We start from the raw sequence: 19,950 nt of genomic DNA on the forward strand, positions 1-19,950 counted from the left end.
CATAGGGGGCTTCCCTTGTGGCTCAGATGGTAAAGAATCTGCCTGCAATGCAGACGACCTGGGTTCGATTCCCCCTAGAGAAGGGAATGGCTACCCACTCCAGTATTCTTGCCTGGAGAATCCCATGGACAGAGGAGCCTGGCAAGCCCGTCCATGGGGTCGCAAAGTGTCGGTAAGCGTAGCTCAAGACATTGTTAACAATGATGGCCTCATGGCAGGGGCTCTGAAGGCTAGACAGTAGGAGAAAATTTACATTCCTTTGTTTATCCTTTTGTATCTTCTGAGTTCAGTGTGTGCTTGTGCATGCTTAGTTGCTTCAGTCGTGTCTGTACAACCCTGTGGATTACAGCCTGCCAGGCTCCTCTGTCCATGGGGATTCTCCAGGCAAGAATGCTGGAGTGGGTTGCCATGCCCTCCTCTAGGGGATCTTCCTGACCCAGGGATCGAGCCTGCGTCTCTTAATGTCTACCTGCTTTGCCAGGCGGGTTCTTTACCACTAGTGCTACCTGGGAAGCCCTCTGAATTCAATACTACGTGTTTGTTTTGTCTATTCAAAAAATAACAATATTAATCAGTTAAGTAATTCAAAGTTTGTTCAACAACAATGAGTAAAATATATAGCCTAATATTTTTATTCTTTTTTTTCCACGTATTTTTAAAGATAAAATATATGCAGCTGTTTGAGTTGTTGATTCTATGTTAAACCATGAAAACAACCTGAAAACGTATGCTAAAATAATGAAAACTAGTGCATTTTCTACAGGTTGCCATAAAGGTGTTGGAAAATTTCCTGAGTGCTCAATCCAGTATTCCTTGGCAGACACTGCGCTACCTGATTGGGGAGGTGGTTTACGGTGGCTGGGTGACTGACAGCTGGGACAGGCGATGTTTAAACACCCTTCTCTACAAATTTTGTAATCCCGAAGTGCTAAAAGATGACTTCAGTTTCTCTACCGATGAGGTAAGAAAAGGATTTATTTTCTTAACATTACTGATTATGTTTAAGGATTGCGCCATTATTTAAAATCTACATTAAAATAAATTTTAACATTCACTTTTTTCACTTTCTACTTATGTATTTATTTATGGCTGCACTGGATATTCATTGCTGCATGCAAGGTTTTCTCTGGTTGCTGCGAGTAGAGACTATTCTCTAGCTGCAGCCTGTGGGCCTCGCACTGCAGCAGCTTCTCTTGCAGAACTCAGGCTCTAACTGCAAGGGCTGAGCAGTTATGGCACTCAGGCTTAGTTGCCCCATGGCATGTGGAATTTTCCTGGACCAGAGATTAAATTCATGTCCCCTGCATTGGCAGGCAAACCTTCAACCACTGGACCACCAGGGAAGCCCTTAACATTCACTTTTAATGGTGTTTATTAACTTTCAGTGCGGCTTCCCAGGGGTCACAGTGACAAAGAATCCACCTGCCAACGCAGGAGATGCAAGAGACAAGGGTTAGATCCCTGAGTCAGGAAGATACACTGGAGGAAGAAACAGCAACCCACTCCAGTATGCTTGCCTGGGAAATCCCGTGGTCAGAGGAACCTGACAGGCTACAGTCCGTGGGGTTGCAAAGAGTTGGACGCAACAAAGCACGCACGCACACACACATAACCTTTAGAATTACAAAAGTAAATGACCATCACTCTATCCATTACCATTTTATCTACCTATCCACTCTAAAGACCCTCCACAGATGACCTGGGTATGACCTCTGTCTCTCCTTCTCCTCCTCCCACCAGGCCCCTACCCACTTTACCATGATCACCCAGATGGCATTATCTTTCTTCTCATCTTCCTGGGAATTCCCTGGTGGTCCAGTGGTTAGGACTCTGCACTTTCACTGCTGAGGAGGCAGGTTCAGTCCCTGGTAGGGGAACCTGCAAACTGTGGCACGCCCTCCCCCACCCCTAAAAAAAATTATCCTTCTCATCTTCCATTCACCTCCCCTATACAAATTGCCAGCCATCACAGTGATGCCAAGTCCTCCCTCCCAACTCTCAGGCCAGAGGTCTGCAGGATTTTTGCGCTGCTAGCAACCATCCACCAAGGGCACAACCTGGAATGTATGCTATTAAATGCAGCATATGCTGGCCAGTAAATGAAAAGAACGATAAATGGCTCATGCCCCCTGGGAACCTAGAGTATAAAATCCAAAGCACAAGGAAGCAGAAGCAAGTTAAGCTGTGCTGATCTGATCCGCACTTGTCGACTGATGTCTTTTTCTCATTTAATGCTCAAAACAACTATATGAAATAGATGTTATCCCCAGTTTCAGATGAAGAAACTGAGGTGCTCAGGGTGCAGCCACATACAGTAAGGAGAGCTGAGATTCAAGGAGTCCACCCCAAGCACTGAAGAAGACGAAACTCCGCGTCATCCCTCGTCCTCTCTCTGTTTAGTGTTTCACTTCCATCCAGGCCTCCATCTTTGTGGAGCAAGAGTCTCCAGTTTACACACAGCAGTTGTGCCCTGGCAGATGGTTGCTAACGGAGGGAAAAATCCTCCAGATCTCTGGTTTGAGAGTGTGGAAAGAGGACTTGACATGAATGAGACGGGTCAGAATTTGCATAAGGGAGATGATGGAAGGTGAGAAGGAAGATGACACAATCTTTTAAGGCAGGAAAAGCTATGAGTTGTTTTTTAGATTTCTATTAAGAAAAAAAAAAAAAACTTTTAAATAATGCTCTAGTTGTTTAGAGTCTAAATTCAACCAAGGAAATGGCAACCCACTCGCCTGGAGAATCCCAGGGACGGGGGAGCCTGGTGGGCTGCCATCTATGGGGTCGCACAGAGTCGGACACGACTAAAGTGACTTAGCAGCAGCAGCAGCAAGATAAAATTATCCTTGAAAGTTTTTTAAATTGCAAAAAAGTACAGTGGGCATAGTTTTGTATACAGACTGTTACTTAAGTATGCTCAAGAGAATATGAAGCATAGTAACATAGAAGCATATAATTCCACTGGCAGAATCCTATCAGACTACAGAATAGATTCTAACATCATAAGTTCAGTTATTTGGTTGCTTTAAATGCTGCAATTTTATGACAGTTTTGTCATAAAAACTTGCCAGCTCTTCCTGTTCCTTGTCATAATCTTAGTTTCTGCAGATAATTTTTTATTAATGTCTCTCTTAGTTGATGTTTCTCTGTGCTTGTGCTTGTGTTCAGTCACTCAGTCATATCTGACTCTTGGTGACCCCACGGACTATAGCCCACCAGACTCTTTCTTCCATGGAATTTTCCAGGCAAGACTACCAGAATGGGTTGCCATTTCCTTCTCCAGGGGATCTTCCTGACCCAAGGATCGAACCTGAGATTCCTGCGTCTCCAGCATTGGCAGGTGGATTCTTTACCACTGCAGCACCTGGGAAGCCCCGATGTCTCCCTGTGGCCCTCACTAATTGGTCAATGTTTTCCTTGAAGCTATCAAGAAAGCCATCACTACCCACTTTCCTGGCCATGTGAACAATGCATTTCTCTTCTTTGTCAGTGGTCAGTTACTCCTTTTTTTTTTCTTCTCTCTAACACTTAAGGCCTAGGACCAGACCTGACACAAAATGTTTATTCTATAGTGTTTAGTGTTCTATTGGTCAAGCAGCCACAGAATCAGATTGATAGGAGAGTTAAATAATTTGAGGCAATGTTTTTAAACTTTCAAAATCCTTGGCCACAGATGTTTTACATTCTTTCCAGATACCAAATATTCTCACTCCCTCTCAGACCCCTGAAAGTCCTCATTCCATTAGTGTTAAGGTCAAGGATCTTGAGCAGATGAGACTCTTTGGGTGCAGTTCCTTTGGTGTAACTCCTTAAGTAGTTCCCCTTCATTTGACGATCTTTTCATTAAAAGACACTTGGCAGTCTGTATGGTAGAGTATATGGCGACCTCCTCCAAGAGGATTTATGCCGACACTCCAAGCCTCCCAGCACTGCTGCTGCCAGTGCCCCTGACCCCACAGCAGGCCACTGTTGACCCACACCTCCGCAGGAGACTCCCAGACACTCACAGTTCCTCATCACCAGATGAAGCCTGAAGCATCTGACCTGTCACAAAACCAAAGTCCTCTAGAGATTCCTCTTGCCGTTGCCAGCTCTTCATTTGTGACAACCAGACTGCACAAAACAGAGCTCATAAAGAAAGCATGCCACCCCCACCTCAGAGAAGTCAGTCTCCAGCCAGCTCTGGCCCTCAGGAAAATCCACTACTTTATAAAATCATGAGCAGGAAAAAAACCTTTCCCTGCAAGGTCTGATGACAAAGAATGTCCAGCACGGTGAATGGTACATTGGAAAATACCGTCTTCAGGGCAGTGGAAGAGGCATTACTGAAGAAGAACAGGGCCCACTGAAGGAGGACACCACCCACAGGACAGAGCCCTAAGTGTTGGTGGTGTTTTATGGGAACAAAGTCTACAATGTGAAAATACACTTGCTGGAGAGGAATCAGCAGTTTGCCCTAGGGATGGGACTCAGAGGAGACAAAAGTTTTGACTCGGTGGAAGCCATCATCGAACACTACAAGTGTTTTGCTGTTAAACTCATTGATGGGAAGATAAAACGGATCCACAGGTAGCAGTGTTACTTGACTCAGCCCTTCCCTCTCAACAGACACTTCTCGCCTACGTAGCACGGTCTTTGGTCTTTGTTTTATCTTCAGATCAGTGGCTCCAATGCCTCTATCATTTTTTCCCTTTATTTCAAAAGATTATTCTCTATAGCTTCTTTGATTTTGTAGAAAAAATCATGGAAACTGGAAAATTAGTCATGATTTTGAAAGCTCACACCACAGAAGAAATATGCATAATATGCAAAAAAAAAAGTGGCTTTTACAAAATAAAAACTAAAAGACACTTGATCTACGCTCAATGGCCACCATATACATCACAAGCAATGATGGGAGAGGCATAGGACTGTGTCTTCCCTGCAGAGAGGGGAAAATGGAAGACACACAGCAGTCACTAGTCCACAGAAATTCTGAAACCCAAATGGGTAAATGCTGCATTTCCTTGATTAGGACTCAGTCTTATTTCCTGCGAGGATTCAGAGGCTCTTGCCTCCCTCCACTGGGATCTTGGTTCCATCCTCTGAGTAAGACTTCCAGTTCCATAGAAAGTAGCCCTTGCTGACAGCTAAATAGTTTTCTCACATGCTTCCTGTCTGTAGTTGTACAAGTACCTGAAGTCCTCTCTCCATGTTTCACTGCCTCTGTCCCTTTTGGTTCACGCTGATATGATTCACTTTTAACACCGTGCATCTCTTATGAATCAGTTTATAATCTAATAAACAAAGCTGCACTAGCACACATCCTTGGAGCGGTGTAGCTGCACTCTTCTGGCTCAAGGTTACTCATCAGGTGACAGTCAAGGTATCGTCTGGGGCTGCAGTCATGAACGCTTAACAGAGGCCGGAGGATCTACTCCTAAACTCACTCACAAGTTCATGGGTTGGCCAGAGGTCAACTCATTTTCCATCATTTGGGAGCACTGGGGCTGCTTGATGGCCCTCAAAACATGGCAACTGGCATCCCCTGAGTGAGTTAACCAAGAAGGATGAAAGAAGATGCAGTGCCTTTTGAGACCTGGTCTCCAAAGTCTCACTCCAGAGAGAAATGGGGAGATATTGGTCACAGGGTTCAAACTTTCAGTTATAAGATAAATAGGCTCTGGATCTAATGTATAGCACGATAACTATAGTTAATAATACTGTATTGTATACTTGAAATATGCTAGATAACAGATGCTAAGCAATATCACTGCAACAACAACAACAAAATAACTATATGGATGTGATAGATGTGTTCATTAATTTGATTGTGATCATTATTTCACAACTTACATTTATATCAAATTATCATGTCATACACCTTAAATATATATAGCTTTATTTTTCAATTATGCCTCAGTAAAGATGGTGGGGAGTAGGGGTAGACAGAGGGTAGAATAATATATATGTTATGAGCTGAATTTTTTTTAATAAAATTTTATTTTAAAGCTTAAAAAAAAAAACAAAGTCCCACTCCATCCCTTCCACTTTACTTATGTTTGACAGAAGCAGTCACTTAGTCCAAGCTCCAGTTGAGAAAAGGAGAATTAGACTCTATCTTTTGCAGGGTTGACTATTAAAGAACTTGACATATTTTTAACCAGCACAGCCACATTTATCATTATGACTAAATAGGTTTTTAAAAACATATTTTTTCTTAATTAGTTGTGACCTTGGATCAGTCAAAGGAATAACTGCTTACCTTACAGAGCCTTTATCCAATCAGTACTTGGTTATAACTTGTCAACTGGGAAATATCCCTGGCAAACAGGAAGAAAAAGCTTTTCATTTCCCTATTAAATAACTTTTTAACTCACTTGTTTTTTTTGTTTGTTTGCTTATTTTAACTGGAAGTGTGTCCCTTTTGACCACCTTCCCCAGTTTTGCCCACCCCAGACTCCCTTAGTCTCTTCAGTTATTAAGATCATGCTCACATGTCTGCTATAGGCTTTACCAAAGTAAAATGACTTCTTAAATCTTGAGTGTACCCATTATCTGTGGCTGTAGGTCATTGAGGCAATGGGTAGTCAGAATCACTCTCCTTTCTTTTTTCCTTTCTCTCTTTTTCCAATGAGAAAGTTATATGTGTCTGTCATGAAACTGCACTTTATAATATAGCCCAAGTGCAACTTTTGACACAAGTATCTAGAGTATACCATCAACAAATAAGCATAAAATGATGTATAAAACTTCATGGGGAAATATCATCTTCATACATTGCCAAAAGTAAATGTCTCAGTAGGTAAAAACTAACCAGTGTTTAAATTTTCACATGTATTAGCCACTGCCAAAATCTGGAAGCATGAAGGACTACATACGCATTATCCAGTCCTTACCTGAGGATGACCCTCCTGAGCTCCTAGAATTACACCCTGAGGCCACAAGGGGTTTCAGGGAGATCCAGGCCCAGAAGTTCATTGATAATCTCATTGGCATGCAACCAAGATTTACCATCACCAACCTCATGTTCAGGTAAGAACTCACCAGGAAAAAATATTAGTTGTAAATTATTAAATATTCATTTGAAGATATACAATATATTACTTACAGAAAAAATACAGTCAAAAAACACAGAAACTAGATTCTTCAAATGACAGAGAAGCAAGTTTATATACACAGGAGCACACACACACATATAATTACCAAGCCTGTAGTAGGTGCCAGATAAATCTTCATTGAGTGAGTGAATTGTACCTGATGGGTGGTATTTTTTAACTGAATCTGTATAAATATGAAATGTTATATTTACTTCTATAGGACCTATACATGCATGTGTGTGTGTGTTTGTGTGTGTGCTCAGTCACCCAATAGTGTCTGACTTTTTGGGGCACCATGGACTGTAGCCTGCCAGACTGCTCTGTCCATAGAATTTTCCAGGCAAGAATACTGGAGTGGGTTGCCATTACCTATTCCAGGGGATCTTCCCGATCCAGGGATCAAACCCCTTTTGTGTCTGGCGGATTCCTTGGCAGGCAGATTGCTTACCCCTAGGGCCCCCTGAGAAGCTCACATTTTTTTCTGTATACCTAGAAAAGCTCTGAACCCACTGGAATCTTGCATTCTCTCAGTCTTTCTGTCTCTTTAGACAACACGACTCACGTTAAAATGGGGACGTCCGTGGTGGTCCAGTGATTAAGACTTCACTTTCCAATGCAGGGGATATGGGTTCAGTCCCTGGTCGGGGAGCTAAGATCCCACATGCCTCATGGTCAAAGACCCAGAACATAAAACAGAAGCAATATTGTAGCAAATTCAATAAGGACTTTTTTAAATGGTCCATATATTTAAAAAAAGTTTTTAATGACATCTGACTGGATTTGGCTATGACTTCAGCTATTTGTTCATATCCATCAAGATCAAATCTACTGACACAAAATAAGATCATTGGATACTCATTTCACTGACAAAATGAACATATATTAACTACCTGTGACATAGAAGGAAAGCTGACATTTAGAGATAGAAGACTATGCAACTGGAACTCCTTCAGTATGTCCCCGGAATATCACGTTGAATTTCCTGCAGGCCCTACACGTTTAAGGATTAATTCTGCACTTTTCTTTTTTTAATGAGGTTGACAACAACCCCTGCTTTTTTAGGGGGTGGGGGCACCACGCAGCATGCAGGGATCTTAGTTACCCACCAGGGATGAAACCTGTGCCCCTCCCTCTCCCTGCAGCGGAAGCAGCATAGTCTTAACCACCGGACCGCCAGGGAAGTCCAGTTCTGCACTTTTAGCGTTCAGTAAATAAACCAGTAAGAGATGAGATGATTATAAGGGAATGCTTTTAATAAGCAGAGCAAATATGTGTCTTAATATCCCTTTGGTCATGTGGAGAGGCTACGATTATTGCAGTTAGGCCACCTTTGCTAAAAAGTTTATTAGAAACTTGTTTGTGGGACTTGACTTGAAAGATCTCTCACATTCAAGGTAATGTCTTCAGTGGTAAGCAAATATTGCACTTAGAATATGAGTTTGATTTTTTAAATCTTTCGATCCTTCAACAATTTGGATGAGTTCCACTGAGTAACCCTACTTTAATGTCAAAAACAAAGCGTAATGACAAAGGTAGGAAAATGTTAGTTCATGCGAGTTGCAAACTGTCTCAGAAGCAGCTCTTGTTGTTGTTGTTGTTGTTGAGTTGCTCAGTCATGTCCAACTCTGTGCAACCCCATGGACTGCAGCACTCCAGGCTTCCCTGTCCTTCACCATCTCCATCTTCCCTGTCCTTCACCATCTCCGGGAGTTTGCTCAAACTCATGTCCATTGAGTTGATGATGCCATCCAACCATCTCATCCTCCGCACTGTTAAACTAAATACACAGCTTATCACCAGATTATCACTTACTTCAAAGGACCACATTCATTCAGCTGTGTGAAACCTGGACTGTTTGCTGGAAAACCAGTATATATACATATGTGTGTATATATGTATACAGTTACACTAGTATATAGAGTAACAGAGTGATGGAACTCAAAAGAGGTGTACCCCATTCCCTCTTCATCCACTGTACAGGGAGGTCCTATCATCTCCCTGGACCCTAACTTCCTCATCTATAAAAGGATTCCAAAGACCTCCTCTGTCTTCAGTGTTTGTATGGCCTTGCTTACTACTACCAGACCTATACACATGCTGTTCTCTTATCGCCACCACTGAGTGTGTTACCAGGAAGCCCTGTGTATGAACACAGAGGAATCTGACATGCATTTGAATAACCTATCAAGCTACTGAAGCATCCTCTGTCTGGTTGCCTCCTCGTTTGCATCCCAGTCTTGGTACTTGTTTCATGCAGATGCATTCAGATGAATACTTTTCAAAGAAATCTTAAGAAAACTTTAAAAATATGTATCTCCTTGCAAATGTCTGAAGTGCATTGGGCAGTTTTCTCACCTGTAAAATGAAATGAACTCCATGGTCTCTGTAAGTCTCCATGGTCTCCATATCACAGTTCTGTGGTTCCATGAATTTGCGTATACCTTCAGATGGGGCCCACATAGAGGGCCCTCCCAGATTAGACAAGCCTATATCTCCTTTTTTCTTTTGATTTCCTTGCAGTCGTGAGAAGAGCAAGGATGAGCTGGTGATGGCAATTTTATCGGACATGCTAACGCGGCTGCCACTGTCTGTAGAGAAAGAAGAATGGGCTGGAACTCCAAGCACACTGAAGTACATCATGTTAAGCCCCATCTGGGAGTCTTTTCATAAAGATCCCAAAGGTAAGCCTGGGACATGACCTTTCTCCCCTCACCCCAGCCTCCTCAGGAAAGGACTCCAGCATCAGAAGGACAAAAGTTATTAACAAAGTAGAAAGGCCAATGTGAGATGGAAAACTAACTCCGTAATGCCCTCTTCTCTCTCCAAGCTGGGTGATGGGGAGCAGAAGAGAAAATTATGGGGGCAGGGGTAGACAGGGGGAAGGTCCATGACCCCAAGACAAAAAGTAAAGGAGTAATAATGATGTAGAAAACCAGAAAGGAGCAAGTCTGCTTGAGAGAGTCTACAGAGCTTTTAAGTCTCTGTCCTTTTTGCATCTCTGCCTGATGGACAGCATTTTGGGCAGGGAGATTTAGATGGGCCCTCTGACCCTCTCCAAGCTGGGAGACTTCTGAACTCTGAGGAGCAAAGGGGAGGGAGGGACGGCAGATCCAGAGAAGACAGAGCAATCCTCGTTGTCCAGAGTTGGCTCCACACCCAGCTCTGAGAGGCCAAAGTGTTGAACTGTGGTAATTTACCCTATTAAATTTTCCGCGTCCATACTTTAACCCTTTCAAGAGATTCAACCGTTGCTGTTCACCTGAAACTGTCACAACATTGTTAATCTGCTACACCCCAATACAAAATAAAGTTTTAAAAAAAAATTCATTTTGGAGCCTACAAGCTAAACTAATGGTTGAAAAAGTCAAAAGAATAATAATATTTCATGACACAAATATTTTATGAAATTCAAATCTGAGTGCCCACAAATAGAGCTTTATTGTGGTGCAGCCATTGTTTGTTTTCACGTTGTCTATGCCTGCACCTGCTCTACACTGGGAGAGTTGAGTATCCCACAAAGCCCAGGATATTTACTAACTGGCCTTTTGCAGAAAATAGTTTTCAGTCCTTGGGCTACTCACATCAAACTCCTTTAATTTCCAAACCTTACATCTCTCCAAGTAAAGCCTCATCTTATCTGAAAGATGCCACAGTTTTTTTCTCTTTTTAATCCAGGCTATGATCCACTTATCCACTGTGTCTTGCTAACCTTTTTGATCCAAGAAATTGAAAGATTTGATCAGTTGCTATCTATTATACATAAGTCTCTGAAAGATCTTCAACTTGCTATAAAAGGAGAGATTATCCTTACCCAAGAATTGGAGGAAATATATGATTCTTTTCTTAGTACAAAAGTGCCCAAACTGTGGCAGGTAAGCAATTATCCTTTCCCATTCACATGCTTGATCGAAATAAATCCCCTAGTTCTAGGGAAAGAGTAAGTTAACTATGGTATAGACTCATGACGAAATATTATGTATCCATTAAAAGATGTTGACTTTTGTATATACTTTTGGTGACAATATATACTTTTGGTGTGAGTATATATTAATAAAATCTGAGAGGGCAATTTGGCAATTCTACTTAAATAAATTTATCTAAGAGATATTTGTTGCAAGGCTTTTTATGTTTCAGCATAAAGTTGAAAACAACTCGAATACCTCTTAATGGAAATCTGGTTAGATAAATTATGATATATTCAAATAATAAGGTATGTGTTATATGCTAGAAAGATCTCTCAGATGTATTGTGAAATTTTTTTAAGTTTTAGAACACTAAGTCATTTTTAAGGATTATAAAAATATGTATACTTCTATAAAACACACGCTTACATAAATGTGTGTAAAAACACATATGTTTTAGATTCAAGAAACCCAAGTTAAAATTTTGAAAGTTCAAAAAAGGGAAAAGCACTGGGCTGACAGCCCCATCCCACCCTGACTAGGGCATCCAAGAGGCACATCAAGGAGGATGGGACTGAGAACAGGCCCACAAGGAGAGCACGGGCCTGGCAGGGGCCAGCTGGCACCCAGCACCAAGCTGAGCTCGGGCCCAGGTCAGCTCCACGGCAAACTCACTGCAGGCCGAGGTCTGCTGGGAACCAGTGGCTGGAGGGAACCAGGCAGCTGTGTACAGTGGGATGGGGAGAAGGTGGGGGTAAAGGGATGTTGCTTGTACAGAGGGCTGATGGCTGTAAAAATTTATTTTGAAAATTAGGAGCTGGGGTGAAGTGTGTGCTGCCTCAAAATTCTGGCCTCGCTTGGCCCTTTTGCCCTCTGGCAATAAATTGTTTCTATTAGCCAAAAAAAATTCTATAGGCAAAAAATAAAAGATCATAAGAACATATCCAGAATGCAACCCAGAGAGACTAAGAATGGAAACTATGAAAGAGCTATGAAGATTCACAGAGGGCAAACAGACTGTCCAACATTAGTTTGATTGAAGTTCGGAAAGAGAGAAGAGAGAGGATGAAGCAGAGGCAGTAATTAAAGGAATAAGGGCTGAGAATTTTCCAGAATTGATAGATGTAAGAAGTTCAATGAATCCCAAGCAGTAGACATCTTTTTTAACTTATGCATAGATACATCCTAATGAACCTGCAGAAAATCAAAGAAAAACTCTTCAAAAGCAGCTAGAAAAAAGTAACTTTCAAAGGAATGGAAATGGTATCTCCATCGTGTCAAATGAACTGTTAAACTAAAATTGTATATACAAAACTTTTGTTTCAAAAATGAAGATAACGGGAATTCTCTGGAGGTCCATTGGTTAAGACTCGGCCCTCCAGTGCAGGGAGTGAGGATTCTTAGCTCCCTGGTGTGGGAGCTAAGATCCCACATGCCTTGTAGCCAAAATAAAATAACAGAAGCAATATTGCAGCAAATTCAATGAAGACTTTAAAAATGGTCCACATCCAAAAAAAATCTTTAAAAACAAAAATGAAGATGAAATAAAACAGACCAAAATGAAAAAATGCTGAGAGAGTTCATCATTAGCAAATGCTAAGGGAAGCCCTGAATGCCTTTCCTTATTTCCAGCAGGAAGGTGGAAGGAGGTAAAGGGGGAAACTCTGAGACATGAGAAGGAATGAAGAGGCGGAAAAGTGGTAAATGAGGTGGTGAATAAACTTTGACAAAAATAAAAAGCAACAACAATATTAATATCCAGTGGGATTATTTTTTTAAAGAAGGATAGAATATTGAACATTTTGAAATGGAAAGGTCAAGAATAGAAAGGGTCAACAATAACATATAAGCCAAGGTTGGGGAGGATATGGAATTTTTAGGTCTCAGAGAAGGAAGTTAAAAGTAATAATAACCCATAGATTTTTACAAATTAAGTATGCATGCTGTAATTTTTAGGGTAATCACTAAAACAATTGAAACAAATTGAAGAGGAGGGAGAAATGCTTGTTATATTATTTTGTGAATAAAAAAAATTTTAAAGATTCAAAATGGCATATACAGTATAATCTCAACAATATAGAAAGTATATAATCCCCTGCACATGAGTATCAAGACACATGTACAGAAGTATTCAGAACACCATTATTTACAATGGTAAAATACTGGAGACAACTGAAATGTGTCATCCACAATAGGATGGAAAAATAGACCATACCAACAGCGAAAGGGAATGAACTACAGCTACAAGCATCAGCAGGATATGCTCAAAAAGAAGGATGAAATCATACACACACAGACAGACACACAGTCAATTCTTATTATTTGTGAATTACATCTTTGTGAAATTGCCTACTTTCTAAAATTTATTTGTAATCAAGATGGGTGCAGACACATGAAAAGATGCTCAACATCATTCGTCATCAGGGAAGTGCAAACCAGAACCACAGTGAGGTGTAATTCCGCATCCTACTAGGGCGGTTACCTCCCAGGCGGCACGACTGTGAAGAGTCCACCTGCCAGTGCAGGAGATGCAAAGATTCGGGTTTGATCCCTGGGTCAGGAAGATCCCCTGGAGGAGGAAATGGCAACCCACCCCAGCATTCTTGCCTGGAGAATCCCATGGACAGAGGAGCCTTGCAGGCTACTGTTCATAGGGTCACAAAGAGTCGGACACAACAGAGCACTCACTCACGCTCAGGACGGACAGAATAAAAATGCAGACAATAATAAACATTGCAAGGATACAGAGACATTGGAATCTTCATATACTGCTCTTGGCAAAATGGTGTAGCCACTTTTGGAAAATAGTATTTTATTTCCTCAAATAGTTAACCATAGAGTTGCCATTTGACCCAGCAGTTCCAACCCTAGGTATATTCCCAAAAGAAGTTGAAACATGTACCCACACAAAAAAGCTTGCAGCAGCATCATTCAGAGCCAAAAGATGGAAGCAACTCAGATATTCCTGATGAATGGACAGAATCCTGATGAATAAATTATATGGTTTGTGAATTATATCTCAATAAAGCTATTTTTAAAACTTATAGTAGAAAACATAGAGTTTAGAGAAAGCAATGACGATTATAAATACTTAAAAACTGAGTGAAAGCTGTGAAGAGAATTGAGATATTGGATCTGCAAACTGCACACACTTAGAATCATAAGACTTCGCAGCTTGAAAGGATCTTGGGTTCCTCTGCTCCAATATCCTTGTTTTACAGATGTGGAAACTGAGCAGTGGAGCGGCTTCGAGACTCACTGAGAAAGTTAAGTAGTGAAAGGGCTGGGAGTCACATGCGTTCAGATTTAAGTCGAGAGAGCGTGGCTCAGTTGGAATCCTCTAGGTTTAGTTACCTATGGGTGAAATGAGGGCATATCTGACCGAATGGCAAGAGCTGAAATTAGCCAGGGAGAAATGTATGGCTTGGACAATTAGGTGTACAATAGTACCATTTAGAGACAGAGTGAGCAGAAACAGAGGCTGTTCGAGGGCAGATGCTGACATCCTGTTTTGGACATGAAACATCTCGAGAAGCTAGGGGAGGCTTCCAAGTGAAGTTATCCAGGAGAAAGTGGATGAGAGTGCGAAGCAAGATATCGGTACTATCAGCTTAGACAAAGTAGTGGAAACCACAGTGAATTAGATCTGAGAGAATGTAAAGTAGGGAGAGAAGAAGGCTGAGGGAATATTAGGCAACACCGCCTGAAAGGGAGGGAAACAGAAGGAATCAAAGAATGAAACCCTAGAAGTAGAGAATTCAAGAGAACGTTAGGATTGAGTGTGGACACAGAAGTCAAGGCAGGAGAGGGAGGAAGTAATCAACTTAGTCAAAAGCTGTAGAGAATACAAATTAGACAAATGAGAGGGATGAGTCTAGGGTGGAATCATGAATATGGAATGTATAAGGTCCTTGATGACTTCTAATGGAGACTTTTTTTATGGTGGTAAGAATGATCAAGATCTATTCTCAGCAATTTTTAAGTACAAAATACCATATTATTACTATGCTTTGCTGCTGCTGCTGCTGCTAAGTCACTTCAGTCATGTCCAACTCTGTGCAACCCCATAGACGGCAGCCCACCAGGCTCCCCCGTCCCTGGGATTCTCCAGGCAAGAACACTGGAGTGGGTTGCCATTTCCTTCTCCAATGCATGAAAAGGAAAAGTGAAAGTGAAGTCGCTCAGTCGTGTCCGACTCTTAGCGACCCCATGGACTTCAGCCTACCAGGCTCCTCCATCCATGGGATTTTCCAGGCAAGAGTACTGGAGTGGGGTGCCATTGCCTTCTCCAATTACTATTCTTTAGATCCTCAAAAGTGATTCTTCTTCTTATGACTGAAAATTTGTACTCTTTGATCTACATTATCGTATTTCCCCCTCCCATCTACTTCTGGCAACCCTCATTCTTCTGAGGAACATTGTTTTTATATAAAATTTGTGTAGAGATTTTATCATGAAAAGATGTTGAATTTTGTCAAATCCTTTTTGTGCATCTATTGAAATGATCATAGGATTTTTATCCTTCATTCCTACATTGTGGTGTATCACATTTTTTGATCTTCATGTTTAACCATCCTTACCTCCCAGGGCTGAATCCCACCTGATCACTGTTTATGATCCTTTTAATCTATTCTTGAATGCAGTTCGCTATTCTGTTGAGGATCAAACAAGCAGGATTGCATGTTAGGTGGCTTGTGTATTTAAGATAGAAGAATGTGTTAATAAACAAAGGGATGGAAAATGGAAGTGGAAGCTTCAGAAAAGCAAAAATAGTCCAGAAGTGCTGTGCAGTCACAGGGGCAGGAACCAGCTTGACTCGAAACTGGAAGGAAAAGAGATGGGGGAAAGAGAGAGTGGATGGAGATTTATAGAATTTTGTATAGGGAAAGGCCAGAAAGTTGAGATTACTTAGACTTAATGGCCTGTGAAGGTAATCTTCCCAGATAAGGGGAAAGAAGTGGGTGGGTAGAGGGGTGGGCAGCAATGAAGACTGATTGGAGAACTTAAAAAGAACGAGGAAAGACTAGCCAGGATGGAAACTTGCAAGTGTTTTATCCAAAGCACTGTTAAGATCATGCTGACTTGCCCTGGTTAAGAGTTTTCAGATTTCTCACCAAGTGCTTTCAGTTGGAAAATAGCATCCTCTTGCCAAGTTATCTATTTCTGGCAATTGAGTCTGTCGCCAAAGTGTACAGACATGTCCTTAATGACTTCAAAGACAAATCTTTAAAAACAAAAATGATGTGCCTGTTTCTCAATCCCAACAGAAATATGCCTACAAGTCAAGTAAAGCCCTGAGTTCCTGGGTGAATGACCTCATCCAGAGGCTGAACTTCTTTAACACCTGGGCCAAAATGGCGTATACTGCAATGCATCATCGGTATGTAGAAAGGCTGCTCTACGTTTCTGCATCATTTTTACTTTGAGCTTAATGGTTTCACCATGTAATTTCACATCCTTGACCTCTGAGTTCTCACTGCAACATGTGAATTTAAACAAAAGAGGTATTCTTTTTTTTTTTATCTAAAAAATTTTATGATATTTTATTTAAGGTACAAATGTGTTAATTTCAGTATTTTTTAAGCGCTTGGGGTTTTTTATTTTAAATTTTATTTAATTGAAGGATAATTGCTTTACAGAATTGTGTTGGTTTCTGCCAAACATCAACATGAATCAGCCATAGGTATACATATGTCCCCTCCCTCTTGAACCTCCTCCCATCTCCCTCCCCATCCCAACCCTCAAGGTTGTTACAGAGCCCCAGTTTGAGTTCCCTGAATCACACAGCAAATTCCCATTGGCTATCTATTTTACATATGGTAATATAGGTTTCCACGTTACTTTCTCCAAACATCCCACCCTCTCCTCAAAAGGAGGGATTCTTTTATTCAGTTTAGGAGGAGGAAGCAGAGGCCTAAGAACTGGAGAGTTCCTTCCAAGGTCACTTTACACTAAGAGACAGATGTAGAAACAGAACGTAACACATTCCTCTTTCTGTTACGCTACACTGCGTCATGTGACACTAGCAGGAAGAAATGTGAAAAGAAATAAAAGCTAAATACATATAATTTAAAAAATTTTAATATATAGCACAAAATAATATGAAAGGCATGACAGGAATTCACATTTACGGAGTGCCTCACAGGGTGCTGGGCTTCCCAGGTGGTTCGGTTCAGTTCAGTCCAGTCACTCAGTCGTGTCCTACTCTTTGCAACCCCATGGACTGCAGCACGCCAGGCCTCCCTGTCCATCACCCACTCCCAGAGCTTGCTCAGACACATGTCCATCGAGACAGTGATGCCATCCAACCATCTCATCCTCTGTCATACTCTTCTCCTCCAGCATCAGGGTCTTTTCCAATGAGTAAGTTCTTTGCATCAGGTGGCCAAAATATTGGAGTTTCAGCTTCAGCATCCGTCCTTCCAATGAATATTCAGGACTGATTTCCTTTAGGATGGACTGGTTGGATCACCACAGTTCAAAAGCATCAATTCTTCAGCATTCAGCTTTCTTTATAGTCCAACTCTCACATCCATACATGACTACTGGAAAAACCATAGTTTTGACTAGATGGACATTTGTTGGCAAAGTAATGTCTCTGCTTTTTAATATGCTGTCTAGGTTGGTCATAGCTTTTCTTCCAAGGAGCAAGTGTCTTTTAATTTCATGGCTGCAGTCACCATCTGCAGTGATTTTGGAGCCCAAAAAAATCAAGTATCTCACTGTTTCCATTGTTTCCCTATCTATTTCCCATGAAGTGATGAGACCAGATGCCATGATCTTAGTTTTCTGAATGTTGAGTTTTAAGCCAACTTTTTCACTCTCCTCTTTCAGCATTATTGGTCAGGGCATAGTCTTGGATTACTGTAATATTGAATTGTTTGTCTTGGAAGTGAACAGAGATCATTCTTTCATTTTTGAGATTGCATCCAAGTACTGCATTTTGAACTCTTTTGTTGACTATGATGGCTATTCCATTTTTTCTAAGGGATTCTTTCCCACAGTAGTAGATATAATGGTCATCTGAATTAAATTCACCTATTCCAGTACATGTTAGTTTGCTGATTCTGAACTTCCAGATGTTCAAGCTGGATTTAGAAAAGGCAAGGAACCAGAGATCAAATTACCAACATCCACTGCATCATCGAAAAAGCAAGAGAGTTCCAGAAAAACATCTACTTCTGCTTTATTGACTATGCCAAACCCTTTGACTGTGTGGATCACAACAAACTGTGGAAAATTCTTCAAGAGATGGGAATACCAGACCACCCGACCTGCCTCCAGAGAAATCTGATGCTGGTCAAGAAGCAACAGTTAGAACTGGACATGGAACAACAGACTGGTTCCAAATAGGGAAAGGAGTACGTCAAGGCTGTATATTGTCACCCTGCTTATTTAACATATATGCAGAGTACATCATGAGAAATGCTGGACTGGATGAAATACAAGCTGGAGTCAAGATTGCTGGGAGAAATATCAATAACCTCAGATACAGATGACACCACCCTTATGGCAGAAAGGAAAGAACTAAAGAGCCTCTTGATGAAAGTGAAAGAGGAGAATGAAAAAGTTGACTTAAAACTCAACATTCAGAAAACTAAGATCATGGCATCTGGTCCCATCACTTCATGGCAAATAGATGGGGAAACAGTGGAAACAGTGACACACTTTACTTTTTTGGGCACCAAAATCACTGCAGATGGTGACTGCAGCCATGAAATTAAAAGACACTTGCTCCTTGGAAGAAAAGCTATGACCAACCTAGACAGCATATTAAAAAGCAGAGACATTACTTTGCTGACAAAGGTCCATTAATCAAAGCTATGGTTTTTCCAGTAGTCATGTATGGATGTGAGAACTGAACTATAAAGAAAGCTGAGTGTTGAAGAATTGATGCTTTTGAACTGTGGTGTTGGAGAAGACTCTTGAGAGTCCCTTGGACAGCAAGGAGATCCAGCCAGTCCATCCTAAAGGAAACCAGTCCTGAATATTCATTGGAAGGACTGATGCTGAAGCTGAAACTCCAATACTTTGGCTACCTGATGCGAAGAACTGATTCATTTGAAAAGACCCTGATTCTGGGAAAGATTGAAGGTGGGAGGAGAACGGGACAACAGAAGATGAGATGGTTAGACGGCATCACCGACTAAATGGACATGAGTTTGAGTAAACCCCGGGAGCTGGTGATGGACAGAGAGGCCTGGCGTGCTGCAGTCCATGGGGTCACAAAGAGTCAGACATGACTGAGTGACTGAACTGAACTTTCACTTTCATCAAGACCCTCTTTAGTTCTTTCTCACTTTCTGCCATAAGGGTGGTGTCATCTGCATGTCTGAGGTTATTGATATTTCTCCCAGCAATCTTGATTCCAGCTTGTGCTTCATTCAGCCGACATTTCACATGATGTACTCTGCATATAAGTTAAATAAGCAGGGTGACAATATACAACCTGACGTACTCCTTTCCCAAGTTGGAACCAGTCTGTTGTTCCATGTCTGGTTCTAACTGCATACAGATGCTTCTTGACAGATTTCATACAGATTTCTCAGAAGGCAGGTAAGGTGGTCTGGTATTCCCAACTCTTTAAGAATTTTCCAGTTTATTGTGATCCACAAAGTCAGAGGCTTTGGGTTAGTCATAAAGCAGAAGTAGATGTTTTTCTGGGACTCTCTGCTTTTCTATGATGCAACGGATGTTGGCAATTTAATCTCTGGTTCCTCTACCTTAGTGGTAAAGAATCCACCTGCTGATGCAGGAGACACAGGTTCCATCCCTGGGTTGGAAAGATCTGGAGAAGGAAATGGCAACCCATTCCAGTATTCTTATCTGGAGAATCCCACAGACAGAGGAGCCTGGTGGCCTACAGCCCATAGAGTCACAGAGAGTCAGACATGACTGAGAATGCACACACACTCACAGGAAGTAGGTACTATTATTTATCATTCTCATTTTAGAGATGTGGCTGCTGC

General features: G+C 41.4%; 1 protein-coding gene across 1 annotated transcript in view; it reads left to right on the plus strand.

The window, feature by feature from the left end:
• DNAH14 (dynein axonemal heavy chain 14) overlaps positions 1-19,950 on the plus strand; it is a 376,162-nt gene that overhangs the window by 347,923 nt on the left and 8,289 nt on the right. The window contains exons 77-81 of the mRNA XM_027564099.1: positions 764-961; positions 6,824-7,014; positions 9,600-9,760; positions 10,755-10,951; positions 16,249-16,361. Coding sequence (XP_027419900.1) covers positions 764-961; positions 6,824-7,014; positions 9,600-9,760; positions 10,755-10,951; positions 16,249-16,361 — 860 coding nt within the window. The remainder of the gene's footprint in view (positions 1-763; positions 962-6,823; positions 7,015-9,599; positions 9,761-10,754; positions 10,952-16,248; positions 16,362-19,950) is intronic.

The sequence above is a fragment of the Bos indicus x Bos taurus genome, chromosome 16, assembly GCF_003369695.1.
Source record: "Bos indicus x Bos taurus breed Angus x Brahman F1 hybrid chromosome 16, Bos_hybrid_MaternalHap_v2.0, whole genome shotgun sequence".
In the NCBI taxonomy this organism is placed as follows: Eukaryota; Metazoa; Chordata; class Mammalia; order Artiodactyla; family Bovidae; genus Bos; species Bos indicus x Bos taurus.